The 24561-nt window shown below is 48.2% G+C and overlaps 2 protein-coding genes across 2 annotated transcripts; one reads left to right on the top strand and one right to left on the bottom strand.

Annotated features, from left to right (window-relative positions):
• Positions 1-1393: 1393 nt before the first annotated feature.
• On the bottom strand, positions 1394-14766 carry Cdca8 (cell division cycle associated 8). Its single transcript, XM_050156627.1, has 10 exons — positions 14489-14766; positions 14252-14380; positions 11751-11791; positions 8136-8208; positions 6984-7069; positions 5413-5477; positions 4620-4712; positions 3410-3536; positions 2673-2759; positions 1394-1991 (listed from the first exon to the last, which is right to left on the bottom strand). The coding sequence occupies exons 1-10, from the start codon at positions 14580-14582 to the stop codon at positions 1947-1949; spliced, it is 840 nt and encodes a 279-aa protein (XP_050012584.1). The 5' UTR covers positions 14583-14766; the 3' UTR covers positions 1394-1946.
• Positions 14767-14965: 199 nt separating this feature from the next.
• Airim (AFG2 interacting ribosome maturation factor) lies at positions 14966-23410 on the top strand. The gene is made up of 5 exons (XM_050156193.1): positions 14966-15269; positions 16348-16625; positions 18495-18674; positions 20236-20354; positions 20485-23410. Exons 2-5 carry the CDS (start codon positions 16351-16353, stop codon positions 20562-20564), a joined length of 654 nt encoding a protein of 217 aa, XP_050012150.1. The 5' UTR covers positions 14966-15269; positions 16348-16350; the 3' UTR covers positions 20565-23410.
• Positions 23411-24561: the final 1151 nt, after the last annotated feature.

Raw genomic sequence — 24561 nt, 5'->3', positions numbered from 1 at the left:
ACATTTGCTTCTGGCTTTCAAAGAACAATGCTTTGATGCCCTCTCTCACTAATGAACTACTTCACAGGGTGACCTAGTCTCAAGGCAAGACATGCAGATCTGTCCAGCAAGGGGCTCCTCAAAATCCCAGGGCCTCCGGAGGAGTCAGAGGAACCTTCTATTAGTTCTCTGGGGTCTTGAGGGAGGACACCACGGTGCACCTGCCCTTTCACCCTGAGCAGCTCTGGTACAAACTATCCAGAGGGATGAAGTAGGTCAGGGGAAAATGTCACCTCTGGGGCTGCTTTGAACTAGAAAGCCATGTCTCACCTCTGATCGACTGGTCTAGGCTGCCATGCCTTATTTCTGGAGGCTAGCAGTCTTTGTGGTAGCTTCCTGTTTTTTAAAAATACGTCATTCAAGGGACTGGAGAGATGACTTAGCAATTAAGAGCACTGGTTGGTTGCTCTCCCAAAGGACAAGGGTTCAATTTCCAGCACCCACATGGTGGCTCACAACTGTCTGTAATCCTGGTCTCATGGGATCCGAGGGCACTGCACACGTGGTGCACAGATATATAACATAGGCAAAGCACTCGTATACATAAAAATAAAATCAGAAAAGCAAAAATTACTGCTAAACTAAGCCAACACCGAGGATACAATTTGTTTCACATCATCCAGCCCGTTTTTTGAAACACTGAGATGAGGGAACTGTCTTCCTTAGGAGGAGGGACTAGTGTGGCTGAAACACCTACTGTGTACTCTGCATTTTGTTCAACTGAGTCTATTCTGCCAGGGCTGGAAATGGAGGCCACCACAGTAGAGCTGGCTCTGGCCAGTGTGGGATTCCACTCAATCCCTGAGGGTAGGCTCAACACTGAGAGATGGAAGGGCCAGCTGGAAGCCTCAAGTGTGGTTAATCTAGGCTGTTACTTCTCTCTTCCAAATTCTACCACCGACCAGAGGTGGCTTCTCTTATAAAGTGCACACCCAGCAAGCCCAGCGATGACTCCAGTTCTTTCCCAGAGTCCTCTGCCACCAGCATCCATGCAGCATCGCTGTGGAGAGCTGGAGGAAGGCAGAGCCTGCTTGAGTCCAGGACCATGGAGTGAGCAAGAAGAACGACAATGGGTGCCCTGTCTCTCTTGGCCAAGCCCCACACTGGTTTACTGTGCTGTCTTTCAGCTCATCCTCCTTAGCTCCTGAGACACAGAGGGGGGAACACAGCTGGCTTGAGCTACCACAACCCTGGATCTTGGGGTCCCTTTTGGAGGTCAGTGCTTTTGCCCATAGTAAAGGTTTCTACACTCCTGAGAAGGCAGCTGTCCAGGGCTGCCCACTCCAGGAGCTGCAGCTCCCAAACCACCCGAGAGTGCAGCCCAGCTGGAGACAACAATCAGGCTGAGGACTGATTTAAAAACCAAAGCAAACCAACGTTTATTGAAAACAGCAATCTCTCAGTAGGACAAATCAGCTAAAATGCCACTGCTCAGAAACAACATGTATGAGAGCCCCAGCAGTAGAAAAGAAAACTTGAAACACCTCCGCCTATAGACGGCTGAAATAGCAACAGACTAACAGAGAGCGCTGTGACCGCTGCTCTGCATGGTCTGCCCCGCCCTGGGCACAGGTCACACAGGCCCTCTGGTAAGCGCTCCAGGACAATGCTCCAAGCAGTCTACAGACTTGGTGGGACCATGAACCACAGACGGCTCAGCCACTCTGCACCAGACACACAAAGCCTTTAACTAGGCTTGTGTTCCCTATCCAAGTAGAGGTGTGCAGCAAGACACGGAGCTGTCAAACCAACACATGGCCTTTGATAAACAGAGATAGACAGAAAGCACCACTCCATGGTCAGCAGGTGAAACCCGACATCCAGCACCCATAGGAAGAGGGGAAGAGGACAGATGTGCGTGTCCTGCCACCACAGTCTGCTGCCACCCGTGCTGCTCTGGTGTCTTCTCATTTGCCGGTCCGTATGCTGCTGCAGATCTGGGCAAGGCGGGTCTAAAGAGGAGAGAGGTCATTTCAAGACGTGCCTCGCATGCCAGTCCAGTCAGCTTAGTCTACCCAAGCAAGGATTGCTTTTAAAGACTGATTTATTTTTATTTTTCTGTGTGTGAATGTGTCTAGTGTCTACAGAGGCCAGCAGAGAGCACTAGATCCCCAGGAACTGGAGTTGCAGGTGGCTGTGAACTGCAATGTTTGCTGGGAGGCAACTGCAAGAGCTAGCGCTCCTGATCACTGAGCCGGCCCTCCAGCTTCCCAGGCCTAGATCTGAGTGACTCTTCCTTCTGTTCTTTATTTGTACTGTAAACGAATCAGAGACTAATGGAAGACTCATTTCTTAAGTGAGACAGTGAGGAACACTGATGCTGGGGAATGGCTGTCACAGGCGTCTATGACACCTCAGTACTTATTTAGGATCTTAGCTCAGGGCTTGTTCCATTCCTGACGTACACAAGATGGGCCTCCAGCAGACATGCCTGTACTCCAAGCTCCCGCCCACAGCCAACCATAGCTGACTGGGCTGTAGGCGGGCTAGTCCTCTGAGAATTTAAACCAAGACAGAAACGGAACAGTGTTGACAGTGGAACAATCAAGAGAGCTGGGCTGTGCTCTGCCAAGTCCCACAGAGGCCAGTGTCAAGGGCAAGCTCCTCCACATGCAGACAAACCCAGGACTCACCGAGAGCTTCTTAATGTTCCCTAGGGCCTCTGGATTCAGCTGAGCAATATCAACCCTCTGCAAGTCACTGGCCAATAACCGCAAGCTCTGTACGGAGGGAGAAAGGGTCAGATGGCATGTTCTGGACTGGAAGCTCTACCAGCAGCCAGGGTACTCAAGGTCCCCTTAATATTCTGCATGTGGTGACAGAAGACAGCTCAGATGGAGAGATGACAGTGTAGGTGGGTGGTACCAGTGTGCTAAAGACTCAGGGACTATGGCACAGTTAATGCTATCAGCGGACCACTGGCTGGGTTACACAACTACAATGCCACACAGATCAAATCTGCAGTCAGTTGCCCTCCCCTCATGCAGACTGGCAACTGCTCCCTGCAGCACTGAGAAGCCGGGCCAGTCTGTTTCATGATGTCTCCAGACCCCTGCTGTGCCTTCTTCTGTGCCCCTTCTAATAGCCCTGACTGTCCACACCACAGACGGCAGCGTTCCACACCCACTGCACCACCACTGAGCTGCTTCTCAAGGGTAGCAGAAGACAGCTGAGGGAGAGATGGAACCCAGGGCTGGGCCCTGCCCCTGGGAGAGAGCACCGGGTTCTGAGTGCTGAGGCGGGGTGGTGACTAGGACCCACCCACTGAGGGGAGTCTTCAGGGCCTCTGAAGCAGGTGTGGGGACACAACTAGGGAAAGAGGCTTCGCTGTGCAGCATACTGGGGCCTGGCTTCCCAGGGCGCTACTTACTGCACCGCCCCCCACAGGCACGGTGAGGGAGATCTCTTTGCTGTCAGCGAGAGGGCTGCCGTTGATGGAGATGTTGTAAATCTGCTCCCTGGCTGCTGGAGTGCGCAGGCCTGGGGTCTTGAAAACCCTAAAAGTTGGAAAACTCTGTGAAGGTGGCTTGGCAGACTGAATAATGACAGCCTCACAACAAGCTCTTCCAACCCCATCTGGTCTCAGGCTGTAGTTTCAAATCACACGTTTCTAAGAAGGCAAATTCTAAATTTAGGGAAAACATTTCTCAAGCTGTAATGACTAACTAAACACAGCTGGAGAAAGGAGGCTGCAATTATCAAACATACATCCAGCAAAAGTCAACTTGTACCCATGCAAACTAAAGGCCAAAGCTCCGTACGGGTGCCCATCACCCACCCATCCACAGAACCAGAACCACACTGGTTCCTGTGCTTCTAGGGGTAGCTAAGAGCTTCCATCCCGAGGCACTCTCCAAGGTCAAAGGATGGTGATTTCAAGACATCACACTAATCCCTGAGACCATCCTCCTCTACCCAGAACTCCGATATGTATTTCTTCCAAAATGACGTTAAATAGATGTCACTGGAAACAGTGGAGTAGGAATTAAAATGGAAAGTTGGCAGGCGGTAGTGGCACACACCTTTAATCCCAGCAGAAGCAGGCAGATCTCTATGAGTTCAACGTCAGTCTGGTCTACAGAGCTAGTTCCAGGACAGACAGGGCTACACAGAAACCTTGCCTTGAACAATCAAAATTAATAAAAAAGTGAAAAGTCTTCCTCATCTGAGATAAATCCTTGTTCTACTCCCTGAAGTTACGGCTCTGCTTCCTTGTTTCTGTCTACACGAGAGCAGGAGCACGCAGCACACACAAGCAGCCTGGAGAATGGCTCTGTGAGCATCCTCCCTTGGAGCACTCACTCATTCTCACTAAGAGCTGGGATTAGCAGCGCCCGCTACCATCCTACTACCCCTTGGCCTTCACAGTAACTTTCCAAGAATACAGGGATAAGCAACTACTCAGCTTCCAAAACCATCCGACCAGAGTCAGAAGGCTAAAAGCATAGGCCTTCTAGTTATGACAGACCAGTGCTCGCTCCCCCTCATCAGGGTAAGGGGAGGGGCCGCTGGTGAGAAGTTCAGCCCAAAGATTCAGGAGCATCACTTATACGCCAGGGCTGCTCTTGGTACTCACTCACCTGGAATCAAACCTAGGTGTTATGCCTGGGGTTGGTTTCACCAAAGATGGCTCCAGCCTGCTCATAGCTGGTGTCACAAAATCATGGCTTAACCTGTAGGGAAGAAACAGCCTTGGGGGGGGGGGGGGTGTCAAGTCAAGGTGCAAGGATGGCAGCAGCTACTGAGGCAAGTGGTCATGTCAAATGCTGCCCCGCACCTGCCACACTATGGGACCCTCTGAGTTGCCTGGGAGGGGAGCACTATTCCTATCTATTTACAGCCACAGAAGCTCATCATAGTAAAGAACTTCCACAAGACCACACAGAGAGGTGCAGACAGACTGAATCCAACAGCCTGTGGCAGCATGGGACTTCCCAGCTGGATGGAAGAGCCTGTGGACCATGAAAGTAACTCGTTCTCTCTGGGCAGTTGGCTAATGTCTTTGCCAGGACATGGCCTGCCCTCCTTTAGAGACAGGCAGTACAGGGAGGGCCCAATCCCTTAAATTCTTTCCCCCTTCCCCACAAAGGGTTTACAGTGGAGTCTGCAAGATCCGTTTGAGCCCATGGAGATTCTTAACTAAGCAGGACCAGGAGGGTATATCAAGAAACTAATTTTGGGGTTGGGTAGGCAATTCTATGGTTAAGAGCACACTTCCTGCTGTTCAGAGGACCCAAATTCCCAGTGCCCACATCAGGTAGCTCCAGCTGCTATCCCCTCATTCCCCAGAGCCCTCTATGTGTCTACTTCTGCCACACTAAATGGAGTTCTCCAACAAAAACAACCAGCACATCTGTCTCAGGGAATCATCACCTTTTGCTCCTGCTCCTCCTTTGTGTGGACTGGGTTCTCTTCTTGGATGGAGGGCATCTTTTGACCTGAAGGGACAATCAAACAAACCTGAAGTCACATAGAGTCTTGAAAGGAGAGAAGAAAGATAAAAACAGAGGGGAAGGAGAACTGGCTTTTGAAAGGAAAACTCCACATAGGAAGAACCATTGCAGTTAAGCACAGAGGCACAATGCTGGGAATCCCAGCATCGAAGGCTGAGGCAGAAAGACAGTGAGTTCAAGGCCAACCTGGGCTACACAGTAAGACTGTCTCAAAACCCAGACCAAATTCACAAGGGCCACTGTAGAGAATTCAGTAATTACAATATGCACAATTTAAGGACTTTGAAATAGAAGATGTGGGCTAAGATTAAAGGGAAATCTTGTATGTGTACACACACACACACACACACACATACACTCTCAGACATGAGTGTACATGTAGAGGTGAGATGGATGCTGGGTGTTTTCCTCTAGTGCTCCTCCCTTATTGTTTGAGAAAGGCTCACTCATTGAACCTGGAGCTCACTAATTGGCTGGTCAGGTGGGCTTACTCCCATTACTTTCTTTAAAGTACCATTATGGCCATTACTCAGGGCACCTCATATGCCCAATCCAGGGACTCCTCTGTGTCCTGGGAGTGCCTGACATAGAGTCCCATTCTCTCCGTGGCCTCTCATACCTGACCCCACTGTCTCTCCTCCTGGCTATCCCGTGGGAGTTTTCCCCTCTAGTGCACACCAGCAGCTCCCCACCTGGATGATCCCTGGTCTAAAGACCCAGGAGTCACAGTGTCTCCGTCTCATCTCTCAAGCAGGCTGGGCTCTAGGCTGAGATCCCGCCTATCCTTGACAGCCTGAAAACTACTTAACTCAGCAGGGCAGGCAGTTGACGGTACTCCTGAGAACCTTAACCAGCAGCTCTGCCTTCTCAGGGCTCCTCCAGTCACTGGACAACTGTCTAGTCTAGAAAGCATTTACCACCTCTGGCTTCTTTCTTAGGCCAACCAAGCTCACTTTTTCTTTATAAACTCACCTCAGAATCATTCCCACTTTTTTGTTAATAGGCATTTACTTCAGGCTGTCCTGACTATGTCCCTTCCTTCCTTTTCCCTCTTCCATTTATTCTGAATAGTTTTGAAATGTTGACAGCTCTTACTACTGCCTAACTGACAGAATGGAAACTCAAGCTTGGTATATTGGGGCACTCATTATCTGGTCTCTTTCTGATCCACAAACTTTACACTTGTATCTCCAGTGATGAGCTCTCTGACATGTCAAGTGCAGTCTTCCAGTTGTGAACTCTGCCAGAGAAACAATGTATTCCACATTAAAAAAAAATTAATTTGTACAGGTGTTGTGCCTGAATGTATGCATGTGTGCTACAAGCGTGCCTGGGGGCCGTGGAGGCCAGAAGATGTCAGCTCCCTTGAAATTGGAGTTACATACAGAAGTGAGCCACGACCCGTATTAGGGCCCTCTGCAAGAGCAGCCAAACCATCCCTCCAGCCTTGTCCCACATCCTTCTGCACTTGTGTAATCCCTGTCAGCTTACTTTTGCAGACCGAAGATTCCTATGGCTTTTTTCTTCTTCTTCTTCTTCTTCCTCTATCACTTCATCCACCTGGATCACCTTCCGTTCTGTAACAAATAGTTTTAGGGTTACTTCTGCCAGAACCTGTCTGGCTCAGGGGATTCCATGGCTCTGCCTTCCATGTAAGAGCCCCTTAAGTATGAGAATTTGCTATTTCCACTGGAATCATCCATTTTAAACATCCCTAGTGCCAGGTGGTGGTGGTGCACGCCTTTAATCCCAGCACTTGGGAGGCAGAGGCAGGCTGATCTCTATGAATTCAAACCAGCCTGGTCTACAGAGTGAGTTCCAGGACAGCTAGGGCTGTTACACAGAGAAATCTTGTCTCCAAAAACAAAAAAACAAACATCCCTGTACTCCTTGTTCTAAGATAATTATAAATACCAATGTAATAACTGGTAGCTTTTGTTTTTATGGGGAGGCTGGTTGTGTTTTTGAGACAGGGTTTCTCTGTAGCCTTGGCTATCCTGGAACTCACACTGTAGAGCAGGCTGGCCTCAAACTCACAGAGATCCATCTGCCTCTGTGCCCTGAGTGCTGGGATTAAAGGCGTGTGCTGCCACTGCCTGGCTACAACTAGTAGTTTTTATAACTCGTGTTTCCTACTGTCCAGTTGGCCACCTGTTCATTCACTCCACAAATAACTACAGGCACAATTCTAGGGTTCAAGGACAGAGAAGCAACAATCCTCCACACCATTCCTATAGAGTACGTGCTCCACGAGGGGCTTGGAAATGCACCCACACCAGGCATGCTGGCACATGCCTCTAATTCGAGCACTAAGGTAAGAGGCTAGCCAGTTCCAGGCCCTTTTGTGTTACGCAAAGGCTCTGACTCAGACCACCAAAGGTCTTAGGAGATGATCAGTGGATAACAGGCTTGCCATGCACACGTGAGGAAGGGAGTTTAGACACCCAGAACCCAGGGAAAAGGCCACCTGTAACCCCAGCCCTCTGGGGTGGAGACTGGGCATATGGCAAGCTGGCCAGCTAGACTCGCTGAAGAGGCAAGCTCCAAGTTCACTAAAGTGACAAACACCCAATGTCAGCCTCTGCTTCCACACACATACCATAAACATATACAAATAAAACTATACAAAAGAAAAGTACTCACTTTTGACAGATTTCAAAGGTGTCTTAATAGCTTCAGCTGTTAACTTGTTTATTTCTGTGATGTCTACATCAGTCTGTGACAAAGAGCCAGAAACAATCAATTAAGGTACAAACTAATTATAAACCTACCACACAACTCAAGACCCAAGCCAAGACCTTGCCAAAAACTTGCCTTTGGCTATGTGTTCTTTCCTTGTTCTGTTTTCTTGTCTCTTGAGGAATGAGAGGATTAATTTGTTTCTGATTAGGATCAAGGTTATTTACAGGAAGTTGATAGATTTGGTTGTGTTCCTATGTATGTATGTATGTTTATGTGTGCGCGCGCATACATACACTTTTTCAGTTTTACTTGCATATTGGTGGTGTTGGTTTGTTTGAGACAGGGTCTTCCTACACAGCCAAGAGACTGGGTTCATAGTGAGTCCTTTCTTCAGGGGACACTAAAGTCCCGTGAAGCCTGACTGACACGGGATGGATAGACTGGTAGGGAGCTCGGAAGTCATCAGGAGAATCCTGAGGCTGTCTACGCTCAGCAGGAAACAGTTCTCTAACAGATTAGTCATGTCTAGAATTCCTGTCAACTTTCTACCATCTCTAGTAATGGCTGGCAGGCTCTGAACTCACTACTAGTGGCAGACCATGGACACAGTGCAAGAGTTACCACTGCAGGCCTGATCGTGAGGTTGGACCTTGCTGGCTTCTGAGAACAAGGAATTCAGGATTCTTCATTCCTGCTAACAATAGCTCTCTGTGCTTAAACTTAGTGCACCTAAATATAGTTTACATGTTATTACCTGCGTTTCTCTGCTAGGCAGAGGATGCCCAAATGACTAGCTCTTGTAAAAATCTATATGGAGCCTTGAGTGACTGTTTCTGCTTAGAAAACAATTCACCTACATTGAATTTAGCTCGTTCTGCATCTCCACTGGAAGGGGACTCCTGGTCACTTATACCTGGTTTCCTCTGGTTTGGTTTTGTTAAGTTAATCACTCTATGTAGCCCTGACTGTCCTAGAACTCAATATGTAGGCCAGGCTAGCCCTTATCTCCAGAGATCCACCTACTTCTGCGTCCTGACTGCTTGGATTAAAAGCGTGTGCCACCATGCCTGCTTGGCTCCTCGTGAACTTTGACATTTGTATATTTTACCCTGCTCATTCTGCTTGGTGCTCTTGTGATAAGTCATTGTCACAAGTCTTCTTAGGGAATCACCAGATCTGTAAAGGCAGTGTTTTGAGATGCTGAAGCAGGAGGATCAACATGTTCAAGGTAAGCCTGGACACATAGTGGTTTTGAGAGCCCCAATAAACCTAGCTAGGAACTTTGGGGTCAAACTATCATTTCTCCCCTGGATTTCAAATCGAAGCTAAATCGGAATTCCTTCAATTTGGTGTGGTAGTGCTGGATCTCCCACACTGCAGTAGAAGGTTTATTTGCAGCTCTGCGCATCTGACTCATTTAAAACGAGAGAGACATATTAGCTAATGAGCACAATTCAGCTGGAATGTTTTGAAACATTAAATCTGGGTCTCTGCAGGGGCTAAGTAAGATGAGTCATGGGACTCATTATAACGAGAGAACGTGGACTAAGGCTGCTGTACGACTCTGGCTCACTCGCTTGTCTCCACCCTTCTATAGCACATATCCCCGAACACTTCAACAACTGGCTCCTAATTATCTTTAACTTCTGAAGCTAATGGACATCCGCTACTCAGTGGAGACTGAACCCTTTAGTCACTGTATCCTTTCAGTCCAAGATTACAATGAGTTTTGATGAACTCATACAAACTATGATAAACTTTCTTACAAGAACACAGTCAAAAAAAAAAACAAAAACAAAAACAAAAAAAGAACACAGTCAAGTGTGTGTACGTACTGCTTATATTTGATTTTATCATGCCTAGAGACTCTGTGAAGGCCAGTGCTGGACTAGTTCCCAACTCTGTCCAATAGAACTTTCTGCAAGGACAGAAACATTCTACTGCTGTGCCGTCAACATGGTGGCTAAGAGTAACCTGGCTGCTGGCCATCATAGATGTGGCCGGAGTCTGAAGAAAAAAATCACTTTTGGTAGAAGATAAGGAAAGGGCTGTGCCTGGAAGTGACTGAGTCTTCAACAGTGTGGCCTGAGAACAATCTGTTTCCTGGTCTCCTAGGCTAGGGCACAGCATAATACATTTTTTTTCCCCCGAGAAAGGATTTTTCTGTGTAGTCCTGGCTGTCCTGGAACTTGCTTTGTAGACCAGGCTGGCTTCAAAGTCAGAGATTCCCCTGCCACTGCCTCCCAAATACTGGGATTGAGGACGTGCATCACCACACTCAGCTGAGTCTAAAAGAGTTAAAGAAACTTAAGCTCTAATGCTCTCCACTTCCCCTACAAACTTTAAGGTAAAGGACCACAAGGAAGCTGTCAAAATGGACCAGATTCCGCTGATGATTTAGGATTGACAAATCCATCCTCACTGCTTGTCTAACAGGAGAATCTTTGCTCTCCTTGGGATGCTTTCTCAGCCCCTCACAGTTTGCATCACCTTTCCCTCGAACGATCCCTATTTTTAAGTCCTTACTCTAAGCCATTAACTCCATGTTAATCTGTTTATCCATGTGTTTATAAACTAATCTGTTACCAGTTTATTTCATAAACTAACACTATTCATCTTTCAGAAGGAAAAGAAAAACACAAACTTTCCTACCAGATGTCATGGCAAGGTGTTGGGGACAGGCCATGACTCCCATGCCCTTCTGCTGTGCCCCCACCCCCACCCCTGTAGCTCTCAAACCCCGAGTGAGGGTGTATGGAGGTAGAGAGGTATGACTGACTGACTGTTTGCCATTGGCCATCAGCTGACTTTTAGCCCTTCCTTCCACAGGAGGAGCTCTGAGCTCCAATCTGAGGCAAACAGAGCCCCACCTAGTGCTGTCTGAGGATTTTCCGTATATCACTTCATTGACATAAACTTGGGAAGGTTGAACAGTGCTTGTTGTGACTAGCAAAGGAATCTCACCATTGTAACCACGGAGCTGCACAGCTTAAAAGGCCAATATTCCGCTATAATAGTCTTATTTCTGTAGCTTTATGACATTTTAAGGGGTCAGGGAGAAGGGACTGGACAGGTCGGCAAGAGGATCACAAGTTCTAGGCCAGTCTGGGTGAGACTGTTTCAGGAAATCAAAATGCAAAGAAAATGGATAGTATTCGCATATAATGTAAACAAGTGCTATACATTTCAAAGTCTCTCTAAACAAATCAAAACACTTAACACCAGGTAAATACTATATAGACAGTTGCTATGCTGCGGACTTAGAGTAAGTATGTACATATTCAGTGTGGATGCAATCTATTTTTTTAAAAATATTTCTGACCCATGGTTGGTTGCAACCCAAGATGAGGAAGTCACAGATGCAGGGGGCAGGGGTGGCACACAGCACACTCATTTTTAAGGATTGATATCTATTTGGACTTCATGGATGCAGTATCTTGGCACAACTATATTTCTTCAGTTGACACAAACGATGTCCCGAGGAAACCTTTTCTACAGTACACATCCAGTAGCTGGATTTTTATGACAGGTTAAACTTATAAACTAACCAACTCAAAAACAATATGGTTCACTTACTGTTGCTGCCTCTTCCAGGGCCTGTTTGTTTCCTCCAAGGGCTTGAAAAAGAACATCATATTTAGTTACTATTAGGTCTGAAGGATGAATTGTCTTTCCCAGTACTATCCATTATCTTTCTCAAACTGATCGGTGAAGCCTTGGGGCTAGCACTGCCTTTCACAATCTTTCTTCCAGTTTGACCCTCACTGCTGTAGCTATTCTCCATCTGTGTCCTCAGAGTTCCTGTTGTCCCCAAATGTGCAGCTGTCCCCACGACCCAGTGCTTTGATACAAAGCCCTTCTTCTGCTCAGTACTTGTCTGTACCCTACAAATTTCTACTCATTCTTTAAAGCTCTGCTCAAATGCCGCACTCAAACCGTTCATTTTTCTACCATAATAGACTGCTTCAAAGTGTAAACACACGCGTACTTAGCATAGCAAGCTACTCAAAAGCTACTCAAGCCGGGCATGGTGGCGCACGCCTTTAATCCCAGCACTTGGGAGGCAGAGGCAGGCGGGTGAGTTCGAGACCAGCCTGGTCTACAGAGCTAGTTCCAGGACAGGCTCCAAAACCACAGAGAAACCCTGTCTCAAAAAACAAAAAAACAAACAAACAAAAAAGGTACTCAAACTATTTAGTTGTCTGCTCCTGCCTGAACTGGATGCCAGAGATTATATCCTTTGGTCCTGGTAAGAACCTGGCACAGTAAATGTCAGACTAAAAAGATCTTTGTTAGATCCAGATGTAGAATGAGAACTTAGGTTAGCTCCTCTTATTAGAAATCCTCCCGAATCCCTCCTATGTATAAAGTGAAGATCTTGGGCCTTATAAACAGAATGGCCAGGGGTCCAAACAGACTCTGCCTCCAAATATGTGAGCCTGAGTAAAGTCTCTCTCTGTATCCTAACCTTATCACGCTAAAACTGGTCTACTGTCTGGCATGGTGGCACTCGCCTTGAATACCAGAACTCAGAAGTCAGAGGCAGGTAGATCTCAAGTGTGTTCAAGGCCACTTTGGTCTACCTAAGAGAGGTCCATGACAGCCAGGGCCACAAAGGGACCCTGTCTCAAAAACAAAACCCAAACTGGTTTACTATTATTAATTTGCACTTACTGGTTACTACTCCCATCTTTTTTGTAGTATTTAAAATTCTAATTCTATATAATCCCCCCCACACACACAGGTTTCTCTGTGTAGCCTGGCTGTCCCAGAGCTCACTCTGTAGACCAGGCATATGCCACCATCACCCAGCTCTATATGAATTTTTAAAAGACCCTTCTCCACTAACCTATAAGCTTCTAGTGTGGAGACAGTGTCTGCTTTGTTCCTTACTGCATCTTTGGTACCCAGTATAGTGACTAATGTTTAACTTTGTAGAAATGAATGAACATGTGGGTTAATACGGCATATCAGAAGAATCACGGCTCCTGCGAGTAAAAAAAAAAACAAGCACTTCCGCCCAGGGAGAAAGAGACACACCGGCAGCTATCGGTGGTGAGGAAAAAGGAGCGAGAGTGACAGCCACCTAATGGATGAGAGGGAACAACGCCTCCACGTTGCACTGAAGTCTAACAAGTGGTGGGAATGGGGTGAGATTTTTCTCTGGTCAGAAAACCACTCCTGTCTTTGCAGTTCACAAGTGACTTGCTCATGTTTTAAACTGGCGGCAATTTCCATACAAAAGAGCTGTTTGAGGAGACCGTCCTAATTGAGCTTTGACAAAACCAAATCATTTTTTTTTCACAATTTATTCATTCATCTTCAAAAGTCTGAGTATACACAAGTATTTCCTGATGTGTGAAAATTATGTGAAATTGACATTCCGTGTGCCCAGAAATAAAATTCATCATGACTCCTTTGGAACTCTAACAGAAATCCAGTTCCAGAAATCTACAATATTTGTTACCTGGCCTATTAAGAGAAAAGGTTTGCCTACCCATGGGCTGGATGACAGTCCCGGGTGAGACTGAGCAATAGGGTGGATTTAGATCACAACCCCTCCTCCCCTAAATATGGGTGTGTCTCCCCAACCATCTCCTTGGACAGAGAGAGAGAGAGAGAGAGAGAGAGAGAGAGAGAGAGAGAGAGAGAGAGAGAGAGAGAGAGATATCCTCTGTAAGGCCTAATGCCCCTGTCCTTGCCTATTGGCAGGTAGGCTAGCTTATAGACTAGGTCAGTGTGCAACACCCTCCCTCAACCCCTGAGAGCCTCCGGACTTGAAGGCGCTGTCTCTTCTCTCCCTTAAGGCCCCCATCATCCTACCTACCTCTGATATATGTCTGCTAATGCTTTCCCATTCGGCTGTGAACGTGAGGCGCGCTATCCTAATAAGAATGCTCATCTGAGGGGTACTTCAAGTCAGCTCCCTTTCTAGGGCCCTGCCATTCGATTATAAGTCATGACAGCCGGCAATTTCCCACGGGTGGTTATGGTAGGCTTCATTAAGAACGAGTCGCTGCAGAAAGCTTTCAAGACAAGCACTAGTCAGCTACCGGGAAGATGCTAGCCCCTCTTACCAAAGTAGTCGAGCCAGTTCATCTCGCGCAGAGCCTTGGGGAGCCGAAGGATCTCGATGTTGAATAAGTTTTCCACCTCCTTGAGGAGGTTCTGTCTGTCGGACTCGATCTGCTTGGTTCGAACTAGCACTGCAAAGAGGTCAAAGCCGGATTCCCGTCGTCAACAAGAGGGCAAAGCCGTCGCCACCGCGCCCCAACCCGCCCGAAATTCGCGAGGGCCGCGAATCCGCTCCTTACCCTCGCGGTCGAAGTCCTTCAGGAAGGACGCGAGCTTGCGGCTCCGCAGCGCGTTGGTCTTGGAGCGGCGGCTGCAGCCCTTCCTGGGAGCCATGGCGCCGGGGTGAGGGCTGCGTCGAGGGAAGGACCGAGCAGCCGGGTTCGGCGGCTGAGACAGGGAAAGGGGACGTGCGCGGAGCGGCGGGAGTTCAGTCGTTGGAGGCTGGGAACCCAGAAGTCTGCGGACGCGGACCTGCAGGACCCGAAACACAGACACAGGAAACCTCGCAGCTCCTCTGCTAACCGCCACCCAATTTAAACTCAACGAATACAGGATGGCCAATAACAAGTCACCGTCTTGGGACGCTTCTCACAACGCCCAATCACAACAAAGTTCCTTCTCCGTCCCTCCACCAATTCTCATAGAGGACTTCAACGCCCAGAAGTCATTGCGGCCTACGCCTTCTTTTCGCGACTTCCGAATTGCACTAAGTGGAATTAGACTGTAGGGTTTGCGTTTGAGCATGTGCAGACAGTGCTAAGCGCAGTGTGGCTCTTGGTGTCCACTCAGTTTTGACTAGCCAGGATTTAGGTTTTCCTGCTGGTTTAGGGACACGGCTGGCAAGCTCAAAGAGAGGCGACGAGACCCTGCCTCCAGACGCACGGCTTCGAGGAGAGCCAGGCTCCAGGGGACTCGCAGTCTAAGGCAGAAGATTTCCCTGTCCTGAAAAAAACTCTTCTGAAGACTTCCAGGACCCTCTTCCTGAGGTGAGAAGGAAGAGTCCTTCCACAGAGAGAGCTGGTAAGAGGACCGCCAGACCCTCCACTCTTGAGTGTCAGCGGTGACAAGACAAGAGACACAGCTTCACCCTCCCACCCTTAGCAGCATGAGGTGCTCCCCAGAGCTTTTAGGGACTGCAGCTCAGTCGGTGACTTTGACAATAAAAAGGATTCAGGTCTAGCCAGTTCATTTATGAAGTAGAATCAGTCTCTGTCTCTGTCTCTGTCTCTCTCTCTCTCTCTCTCTCTCTCTCTCTCTCTCTCTCTCTCTCACACACACACACACACACACACACACACACTTGAGTAGGGACTCACCATGTAACATTGGCTGGCCTGGAACTCTCTTTGTAGACCAGGTTGCCTCAAACTCAGAGATCTGCCTATCTCTTGTCTCCTCAGTGCTAGGATTAAAGGTGCATGCCACAATGTCCAGCCTAAAGTTCTTTTTGATACAGGCTTAAGCACAAGGGTTAAGAGCGAGGCACCTAGAGAGAAAATAAAAGACACTCGCCAGCTGCTCAAAGAACCTCAGAAAGCAAGACATAGCCAAGTGGGTGTGGGCTTCTAAGGGAGAGTCAGTAATTGATTGTCTTTTAACATTAATCACGTATACTACTTTGATGGCTTTCAAGATGAATCTCAAGAAGGTTTCTTTAAAAAAAAAACAACTCTTATTCCCTTCTCTGCCTTCTCTTTGATAAGAGAAGGAAGTGAGGTGACTTCTAAGATGCCTTGGACGATATTATAAGCTAAAAGGTGAAATCAGGAGCTGCTATGGTTGTACCAGGGGTACCTTCCTTTCCCTGGAGTGGGATTTTAGAAGATTGAAGGGTTACAGCTGGGTGGGGAGGAAGGCCTTAAGCAGCTGGTAATTGTACTGCTGCAATCTCACTTTGTTGTTGACCAGAGCCATCAACCTGCTTCCAGGATGGGAGCCCATGTTCTTTGTCACGTCCCCCAGCACCTCCCTACCTTTCTGCATTGCCTTAGGACTATTTGAAGACCAAAAGCTGGCCTTCTTATGAGGTCAGATGTGACTCACCCTTGACCCAGGCCCTCCCCTTCTGGTACCCTGACTCTTGGTTTTGTCTTCCCAGAAGATGGCTCAAGACCAGCCTTTGCTGGCCATGCAGGAGGTCCTGAGGAAGTGCTTCCCCGTGGTGGAGCAGCAGCAGGGCCTATGGCAGAGCACTCTGCAGGACTGCTCGCCCCTCCTCTCCTCTCTCAGCAACTTGGCAGAGCAGCTCCAGGCTGCACAGAACGTGCGCTTCGAGGATGTTCCTGCCCTTCGTCCCTTCCCGGACTTACAGGAGCGGCTGAGGCGCAAGCAACTGGAGGCTGGCGACATCGCCCTGGACAAGCTAGCTGACAGGCTGTAAGAGACTCCATGGCCCCCTTTTCTTGGCGGGAAGATCTTAATGCTTCGTGGTATCCCAGACCCAGTAAGGGTGGGCATACAAAAATTACAAAAGCAAGGTGGGAGTGGTCATTCAGGGGACTAAGGTTGAAGGATTGTTGAGTTTAAGGCCAGCCTAAGCTACATTATAGACCTTGTCTCAAAAAAAAAAAAAAAAAAAAGAAAGAAAGAAAGAAAGAAAGAAAGAGAAAACCAGGTCAGGTACATGTCTTTAATCTGAGCAGTCAGGAGGCACAGGCAGGCCAGATCTCTGAGTTCGAGATCAGGGCTCACAGAGATACCCTGTCTTAAAAATAAATTTAAAAAATAATAAAAATAAATGAATAAGCCGGGCGGTGGTGGCACATGCCTTTAATCCCAGCACTCGGGAGGCAGAGGCAGGCGGATCTCTGAATTTGAGGCCAGCCTGGTCTACAAGAGCTAGTTCCAGGACAGGAACCAAAAGCTACAGAGAAACCCTGTCTCAAAAATCCAAAATAAATAAATAAAATAAAAATAAGTAATCCTAAACCAACTAAAGAAATTAGAAAAGCAGAAAGGAAGGGGACTGAGAGAGTGTAGCCTTCTTCTGTAGTTGTCTTTGGTATATTTTAGGGCTAGTAAGTGCCAGAACTAAGGGTTTTATGTGCATTACCTTATACACCTCTGGGCTAACCCTGTTTGTACTTTCCGTCAAACCAATTGTCCTGATCACATAGCCAGTGAGGAACAGAGCTGGGATTCTGAAGTGTGCCTGCCACTCTACTGGGGCTCTTCAGCACCACCCTGTTCTGCACAGGTATAGCTGACACAGATGGATACATGTATAGCTGAAATAGCTCCTGAAGCATAGCACAAGTGTTAACATTGATACTTTGTTTTCTGTTTATTGCTGTTGGTCACCAACTATAAGCTAGGCTCATAGACTTGTGGGTTTTGGATTGTTTCGTCTTTGTTTTATTTATTTATTTATTTATTTATTTATTTATTTATTTATTTTACACTGTAAATCTGTCAGACTTTTTAGAACCAAAAGTCTGGGCTAGGGAATCCTTTGAGAAGTTACAGCCTCTGTCTTGGTGATGGATCCTGGGAATCGGCATTACCGTATAACCTAAGCAGCTGGTGGTGCAGAATTTTCATCCCAGCACCCTTTCTTTTTTCCTCTTTTTGTCTTTCCCCCCTTCCCCACTGTTGAGAGGCAGAGTAGTCCTGACTGTCCTGGAACTCACTCTATAGACTAGTCTGACCTCAAACTCACAGAGATCCGCCTGCTTCTGCCTCCCCAGTGCTGGGATTAAAGGTGTGTACCACCACCACTGCCTCTTTGTACACATGGTTGTATTTATCTTTCTAATGACCGTTCACTGATACACCGACTCTGTGTTTGCTGTATATGTCGTCCTGTTCTGTGGAGACACAGTGAGCAAAGGAGACTTTTATGCACAGGGGAAAGACCTCACTTTCTGTAGTAGTCTGTGCACTCCAGCCCACATTGTCATTCAAGAAGTGTCCAAACGAGGGCAGTCAGGATGGCTCTCTGGGTGAAGGTACTTGCTATGCTAACCTGATGACCTGCGTTCAGTCCTTGAGCCCACAGAAAGGTGAGGGGACAGAACGGACACCACACAGTAGTTCCCGGACCTCCACACATGTGCTGTGGCATGTGTGCTTAATTAAAAAGAATTTGCAAGGCGGCTCTGGGGTGTACTTCAGTGGTAGCCCACTTCCCCAGCGTGTCTGAGGGTTTGGGCACGCTCTAAGATCCTCTAGAGCCAGTAGTGGGGTAGATAAGCCTTACCTCCTCCCTCTTCTGCGACACTGCCTGACATCCCATTTTCCCCACAGAGCCACCCTCCTCAGGGTTCGTGACACCGTCAGCAGCCATGTGGAGCGGGTGTTTCAGACCTACGAGCAGCACTCGGCTGCGCTTGACATGGACGCTGTCCTGCGGCCCTCGGTTGTGAGCCCCTCTGTGGCTGACATGTTGGAGTGGCTGCAAGACATCGACAGACATTATCGAAGCTCATATCCTTGAGTGCGGTCCAGGCCGCCCGCCCGGAGCTGCTCCTAGAAGCCTTTGCTGGCTCGGGTTGCACAAGGTCAGCAGTTGCTGCAGTTCTCTGTCAGTGCTCAGACCTGGCTGCTTGCTGCGTTTGGGTTTTTATAGGCATTCCTTACAGTTCACCTGCTAGGACCTGCTGTGAGTGTTGAGGGGCAGGTGTGAGAGAGGGCAAGTATATAGTGTCCGATGGTGAGGGCTAAGATTAGAGCAGGACCGGCTGGTAGGAAGGTGGGGCTGGGATTGGTTCGTTTGTTTTAGTTTTCAAGACAGGGTTTCTCTGTGTAGTCCTGGCTGTCCTGGCCTCTGTCTCAGAGATCTGCCTGCTTCTGCCTCCTGAGTGCTAGGATTAAAGGTGTGTTTAGCCCAGCTTGGGGTTGTGATTTTAACAGTGTCAGGGCAGGCACCCAGGAGGCAGTGATGGTTATGACATTTAAGCCAAAATTTGAAAGAGTGAAGGAATGAGCCCTGTGGGTATGTGGGAGTAGAACGGTCCAGGCAGAGGGTACATCGAGTGGAAAGGGCTGGGTGGGAGCATGCGTGGTGTATGTAGGAAATAGCCGTGAGGCCTGTGTGGTGAGGGCAGGGCATGAGGATAGTGATGGCGAGGGGGGGGGGCGGCTTGGTTTTTGAGAAGGATCTTGAAGGTTTTGGCTGTTATTCTGAGATGAATGTTCTGAGATGGTTTTAAGCAGAATAGTGTGGCTAAGGTCATGCTGACCAGCATTCCTGTAGAGGTCAGAGGATAACTGGGCAGAATTGGTTCTCCCCTTCCACCATGTGACTCCCCGGATGAAGTTCTGGTCATCAGATTTCAGCAAACACTTTTACCCAGTGAGCCATCTTGCCAGCCTTTGAGCCGCCTGTGGTTAAGGACCAGACTGTCGTCTTCAGGAGATCTAGCTGTGTTCGTCCGGAGGTTGTCAGCTCTTCTGTTACCGCTGGGGAAGGCTCAGAGTCCCCACCTCGTCCTCCATCGCTGCCTTTCTTCTGGCTCAGGTCACCTTTCAACTACCTTTGACTCTAGCCACGTGTGCCAGGACACCATGCTTCCTCTGCCCCGTGCTTTTGTTTCTCTGCTTCTGCCCGTGGTGTGTCCATCTGAACTGCCACTGAGGTGTTTTTGTTTTCACGACATTTTGGTTTCTCTGTTTGGCCCTGACCATGCTGGAACTAGCTCTGTAGACCAGGCTGGCCTTGAACTTACAAGGTCCTTCTGCCTCTGTTCCTGAGTGCTAGAATTAAGGCATGGGCCCCTACAGCTGACCCGAACTGCCACTGAGTTCTATCTTTCAGGTCACTTTGCTTTCCTGTCTGGTCCATCCTCAGCGTGTGAGGTCTGGGTCCTCTTAGTAGCATCAGGTTGTGCTAGTACGGGTGCTCAGCTGTCTCTCGGCACAGTAAGCCCCGCCCACCCGGGAAGGTGTACTGCCACTCCAGCTTCTGCCACTGAGCTTCCTACACTTCTCCCCAGCAGGTTCCCGTTCCTATTTTTTATTTTTTGAGCCATCCTTAACTTCTGGGAAGGTACCTGAAGAGAAAGTACCTCCTCTCCTCCATCCACTGGGGAGACTTGGCCAGCATCCAAGCACTGCCTAAGGCCTGGGAACAAATTTCAGAAGACGAATGCCAAAGCTTTGTGCCAGGTACTGGTTTCCATTAGCTCCCATGCTGCCTTCCTTTCCCTGCGGCTTGCCTCTGCGGGGATGTTAGAGACACCCCTGCTGTGCTTCGGGGCCTTAAACCTGATGTTGTGTACCCCGTTTCCTGTTCTAGATATCTTGGTGAGCGTCTCCTTCTTCCTGGAGGAGCCAGGAAGCTGCACAGTGACTGGAGATGTGGAGCCCCGCAGCTGAGTGCTGCTGTTGCCGCCCTCGGCTGTCTCCAAGTGAGCATCAGCACTGCAGCCCGACGCTCTGAAATACCAGTGCCGACGGTAGAGGTGCCTACGGCTTCTCCGTGCTAGGCCAAGGGCCCATGGCCACTGTACTGCAGCTCTGGGAAGTGGATAGGGGCAGAGGGAAAGGAAAGGCAGCACTGATGAACAGTGTCCATCTCCATCATTAGGCTTGAAGCGGCAAGGAAGGAAAGAACCAGGAGCTGAAGATCCATGGCTGTCCCTGCCTCTGTGTCAGCTGAAGTACTTTAGTTGGCTCAGGTCCTGGTTATGTGTATCTGAGTCCTCAGTGGTTTAAATCTGAGTGGGTCTGGGAGTGCAGGGCAGTAGCAGTGTGTTTGTGGCACATGAAGACCTGGATTCAATCTCTTGCACACCCAAAGAAGGGAGGAACTGAAGGAAAGGGAGCATTTAAAATGTTTACCATTTCCAGAACTAGCCACCAGGGGGAGCCGGTGCAACGTGAGCCGTTCTGAAGGCTTTGTCCTTGAGAGGTCCCTGTTGCTGAGGGCCAGGACTATCCCACCTGCCCCTAGAGAGGCGATCTCTGTGATTTTTGATCATCCTGGAGTACATATAGCTCCAGACCAACCAAGGCTACATACCGAGACTCTTGTCTCAGAAAAGGGAAAGAAATACGTTAGCTGAGAATAGTGACTCCCCAGGCTGGAGGCTCAGGTGACCTTTTATTGGCTACATTCTTCTGGGTTTGGAGTGATTGGCCAGGTAGGAGAATACGCCAGCTGTGATCGTTAGTTTTAATTGTTCGTTTGGAAGGGAGTCTCAATGAGGACTGTTCTAGATTTGGTTGGCCCGCAGGCAGGCCTGCGGGATTTTCTTAATTGAGGTGAAAAGAGCCATCCTGATGTAGGTGGCATCGTTTCATGGGCTGGGCCCTAGGTCACATGAGGGAGAGCAGGCTGAGCACTACGCCATTGCTCTTGACCGACCGTGGGTCTCATGTGACCAGCTGCTTCAGGTGCTTGCCACCTTGACTTCCCCACAGCGATGTACGGTCCCCTCAGATTACGAGCCTAATAAACCTTTCTCCTTTCAGTTGCATATGTCAGTGTGTTTATCGTAGTGTTCTAGGGCTTCCTAAAGGAACAGCTGGTGGAATGGAAGACTATATGGAGAGACTGGGGCTAGAGTGAGGGCAGTAAGCCTAAAGCAAAAGCTGCTGCTTCCCTATGCATTTATGTGGACAGAAAGCGTGGTTCAGCCTTGGGATGGGTCTCCCCGCCTCAAATGATCCAGTCAAGAAAACCCCTCCCAGGCATGTGCAGTTGCTTGGGTGTTAGTTGATTCCAGCTGTGGCCAAGATTAGCCATCACACACAGTGACAGGAAATAATCTTAGAGGCAGCCTTGAGTCATCATAGGTCAGAGCTTCAGTCACCCTCTGTGCAGTGGCCTCTTGCCTTGGGGTCCCAGCTTCCCTCTTGTAGAAGGCAAGGCTGGCATGCACAGGACCGGACACAGAGCGTGGAAACATAAACAAAGTGGCTTTGTTCTTACTACATGTTTTTGTATATAAAGGGAAAATAGGAAAAAAATTAAACAACAGAAAAGTAAAATGCAAAACCCACCCTAGATGTTTTGATCTATATCCCTTCACTGTTCTTAGCAAATTTAAAAACAAAAACCCTGATTCAAACTCATTCTTGTTGCCTTTGTGGTTAGTGGAACATCTGCAAATAAGCCAGCAGACCTGTACCAGATAGACTATCCAACGTTTGTGAATGTGTTGCTACCTTTTTTTATGCATGTTTGTGTCTAGGCATGCATGTTTGTGTATGGGTGTGTGGGTGTGTATGTGTGAAGACTCTAGGTGTCCTCCTTAGGAACACCATCCTCCCCCTTTGAGACAGTCTCTCATTGGTCTTGAGCTTACCAACTAAACTGTGTGGCCCGGCCAGTGAGCCGGGGATCCTCCTCTCTGTGTCTCCCCAGGACTGGGATTACAAACTAGCCACAATGCCTAATGATCTTCCTCGGCCTCTCAAATGTCAGGGCTACAGTTGAGTGCCACCATGCCCACCATTAGCATGGAGTCTTGTGCTGGGCCCCGGGCACAGAGCTGGAAGAAAGTTACAGGAAGTATTACAGTTCAGGCAGGCCTGGGGCCAGCTGAGGCCAGAAGAGGGCAGCAGGTCCCTGGAGCTTGGAGGTGGCTTGTCAGCACCGTGTGAAGTGAATGTGCTGAGGATAATGCTCCTGTACACTGTGAAGATTTGCCGCTCGAAGTGGTTTGGTAAAACACTTATTAGCCGGTAGCCAGGCAGGAAGTATAGACTGGGAGACCAGACTAAGAGAATTCTGGGAAGAGGAAAGGCAGAGAGTCAGTCACCAGCCGGACACAGGAAGCAAGATGAGAATGCCTTACTGAGAAAAAGTACCAAGCCACAGGACTAAACGTAGATAAGAATTATGGGTTAATTTAAGTTGTATGAGCTAGTTAATAATAAGCCTGAGCTAATATATCAAACAGTTTATAATTAACATATGCCTCTGTGTTTCTTTGGGACTGGGCAGGACAGAAATTTCCATCAACATGAATGTGGTTCTTTAAGAGCAGCTAGGGCTGTCAATCACTGATCTCTGCAGCCCCAGGCCTGACAGTTTTGAATCAGTGTTTCTCAAACTTAAATGTGCATATAAATGACCAGTCTCTTGTTAACATTTAGACTCTTGCTCTTTACTCTCTGATGAGGGCTCAGGTGATGTTAGTGCTGGTGGTCCAGGAGTTGTAGAGAGTTGGATTCAGATGGCAATGAAGTGACAAAAGGGTTACAGTTGACTTCAACTGGGAGAAAAGAGGCACTGGCTGCTGTGGGGACTACTTCATGGTGACAGTGACATCCGAGTTAGCCTTGGAGGGAATTTGACTTGGAGCTGGATGAGGGAGAGGGGAGCAGGGCAACCCATGGGGGCAATTCAGACAAAAGCAGCCTTGGCCTGAGGGTGGAGTTTGGTGAAAGTCTGTTGTGTGCCTGGCACCATGCTTGTTACATTTACCTCCAGAGCCTGGCATGTTAATAAAATTGAGAACATCGGCTATGTAGATAGAGTTCATGGGATGGGATGACAAGACCGCATCTGTGAGGGACCAGACTGTGAAGACTCTTGAGTTTGTATTTATGCCAGCTGAACAGACAGACCTGAGTCTTCTCAGCACTCACATTAAAGCCAGGTGCAGTGAGATGTGCTTATAATCTCAGTTCTGGAGAGGCAAGACAGACCCTCTGGGGCGTGTTTGACACCGTGAGCTTCAAGTTCATGGAGAGATCCTATCTTAAAAGACAAAGGGAGTAGAGAACAATAGAAGTAGACACTTGACAGCTCTCTCTGGCTTCCATGTGCATCTGCGCACACACATGCACACGAGTTTGTGTTTTGTGCTATCGATAAGAACTGTAGTATGTGTGTGTAGTTATGTGCTGTATAGCCTTTAAAGGACCCCATTCTATCTATGAGGGTGGCCCCATAACATGGTATTGCTAGTGACTTCCCAGGCGTCTTTGCTGAAATACACAGAGCCACTAAAGCACATCTCTCAGAATGTACCTGTATTATTAAGTAACAGTTATAAATGCTTTATGTTTGCATAATAAAGCTCTCTTTCCTTGAAACAGATATTTATGGTATTTGATAATAACTTATTTAAATAGAATTGTTTTCATTTTTTCGCTTTTAGCTTTTCTATTAAAAATGTTACTCTCTCTCTCTTTAACTAAAAATGCATTTTAAAGTTCCTGATGCCTGTGGAGGCCAGAGGAGGGCTTTGGATCTCATAGAACTAGTGTTATGGATTGAGCAGTGGTGGCACACACCTTTAATCCCAACACTTGGAAGACAGAGGCTGGCAAATCTCTGAGTTCGAGGCCAGCCTGGTCTACAGAACAAGTTCCAGGACAGCTAGGACTGTTACACAGAGAAACCCTACCTCAAAAAAAA

This window comes from Alexandromys fortis, unplaced genomic scaffold, assembly GCF_014885135.2.
Source record: "Alexandromys fortis isolate MF-2015 unplaced genomic scaffold, M_Fortis_MF-2015_v1.1 scaffold_26, whole genome shotgun sequence".
NCBI classification, from domain to species: Eukaryota; Metazoa; Chordata; class Mammalia; order Rodentia; family Cricetidae; genus Alexandromys; species Alexandromys fortis.
Note: the sequence above shows the minus strand (reverse complement) of the source record. Positions and strands in the feature narration are given on the sequence as shown.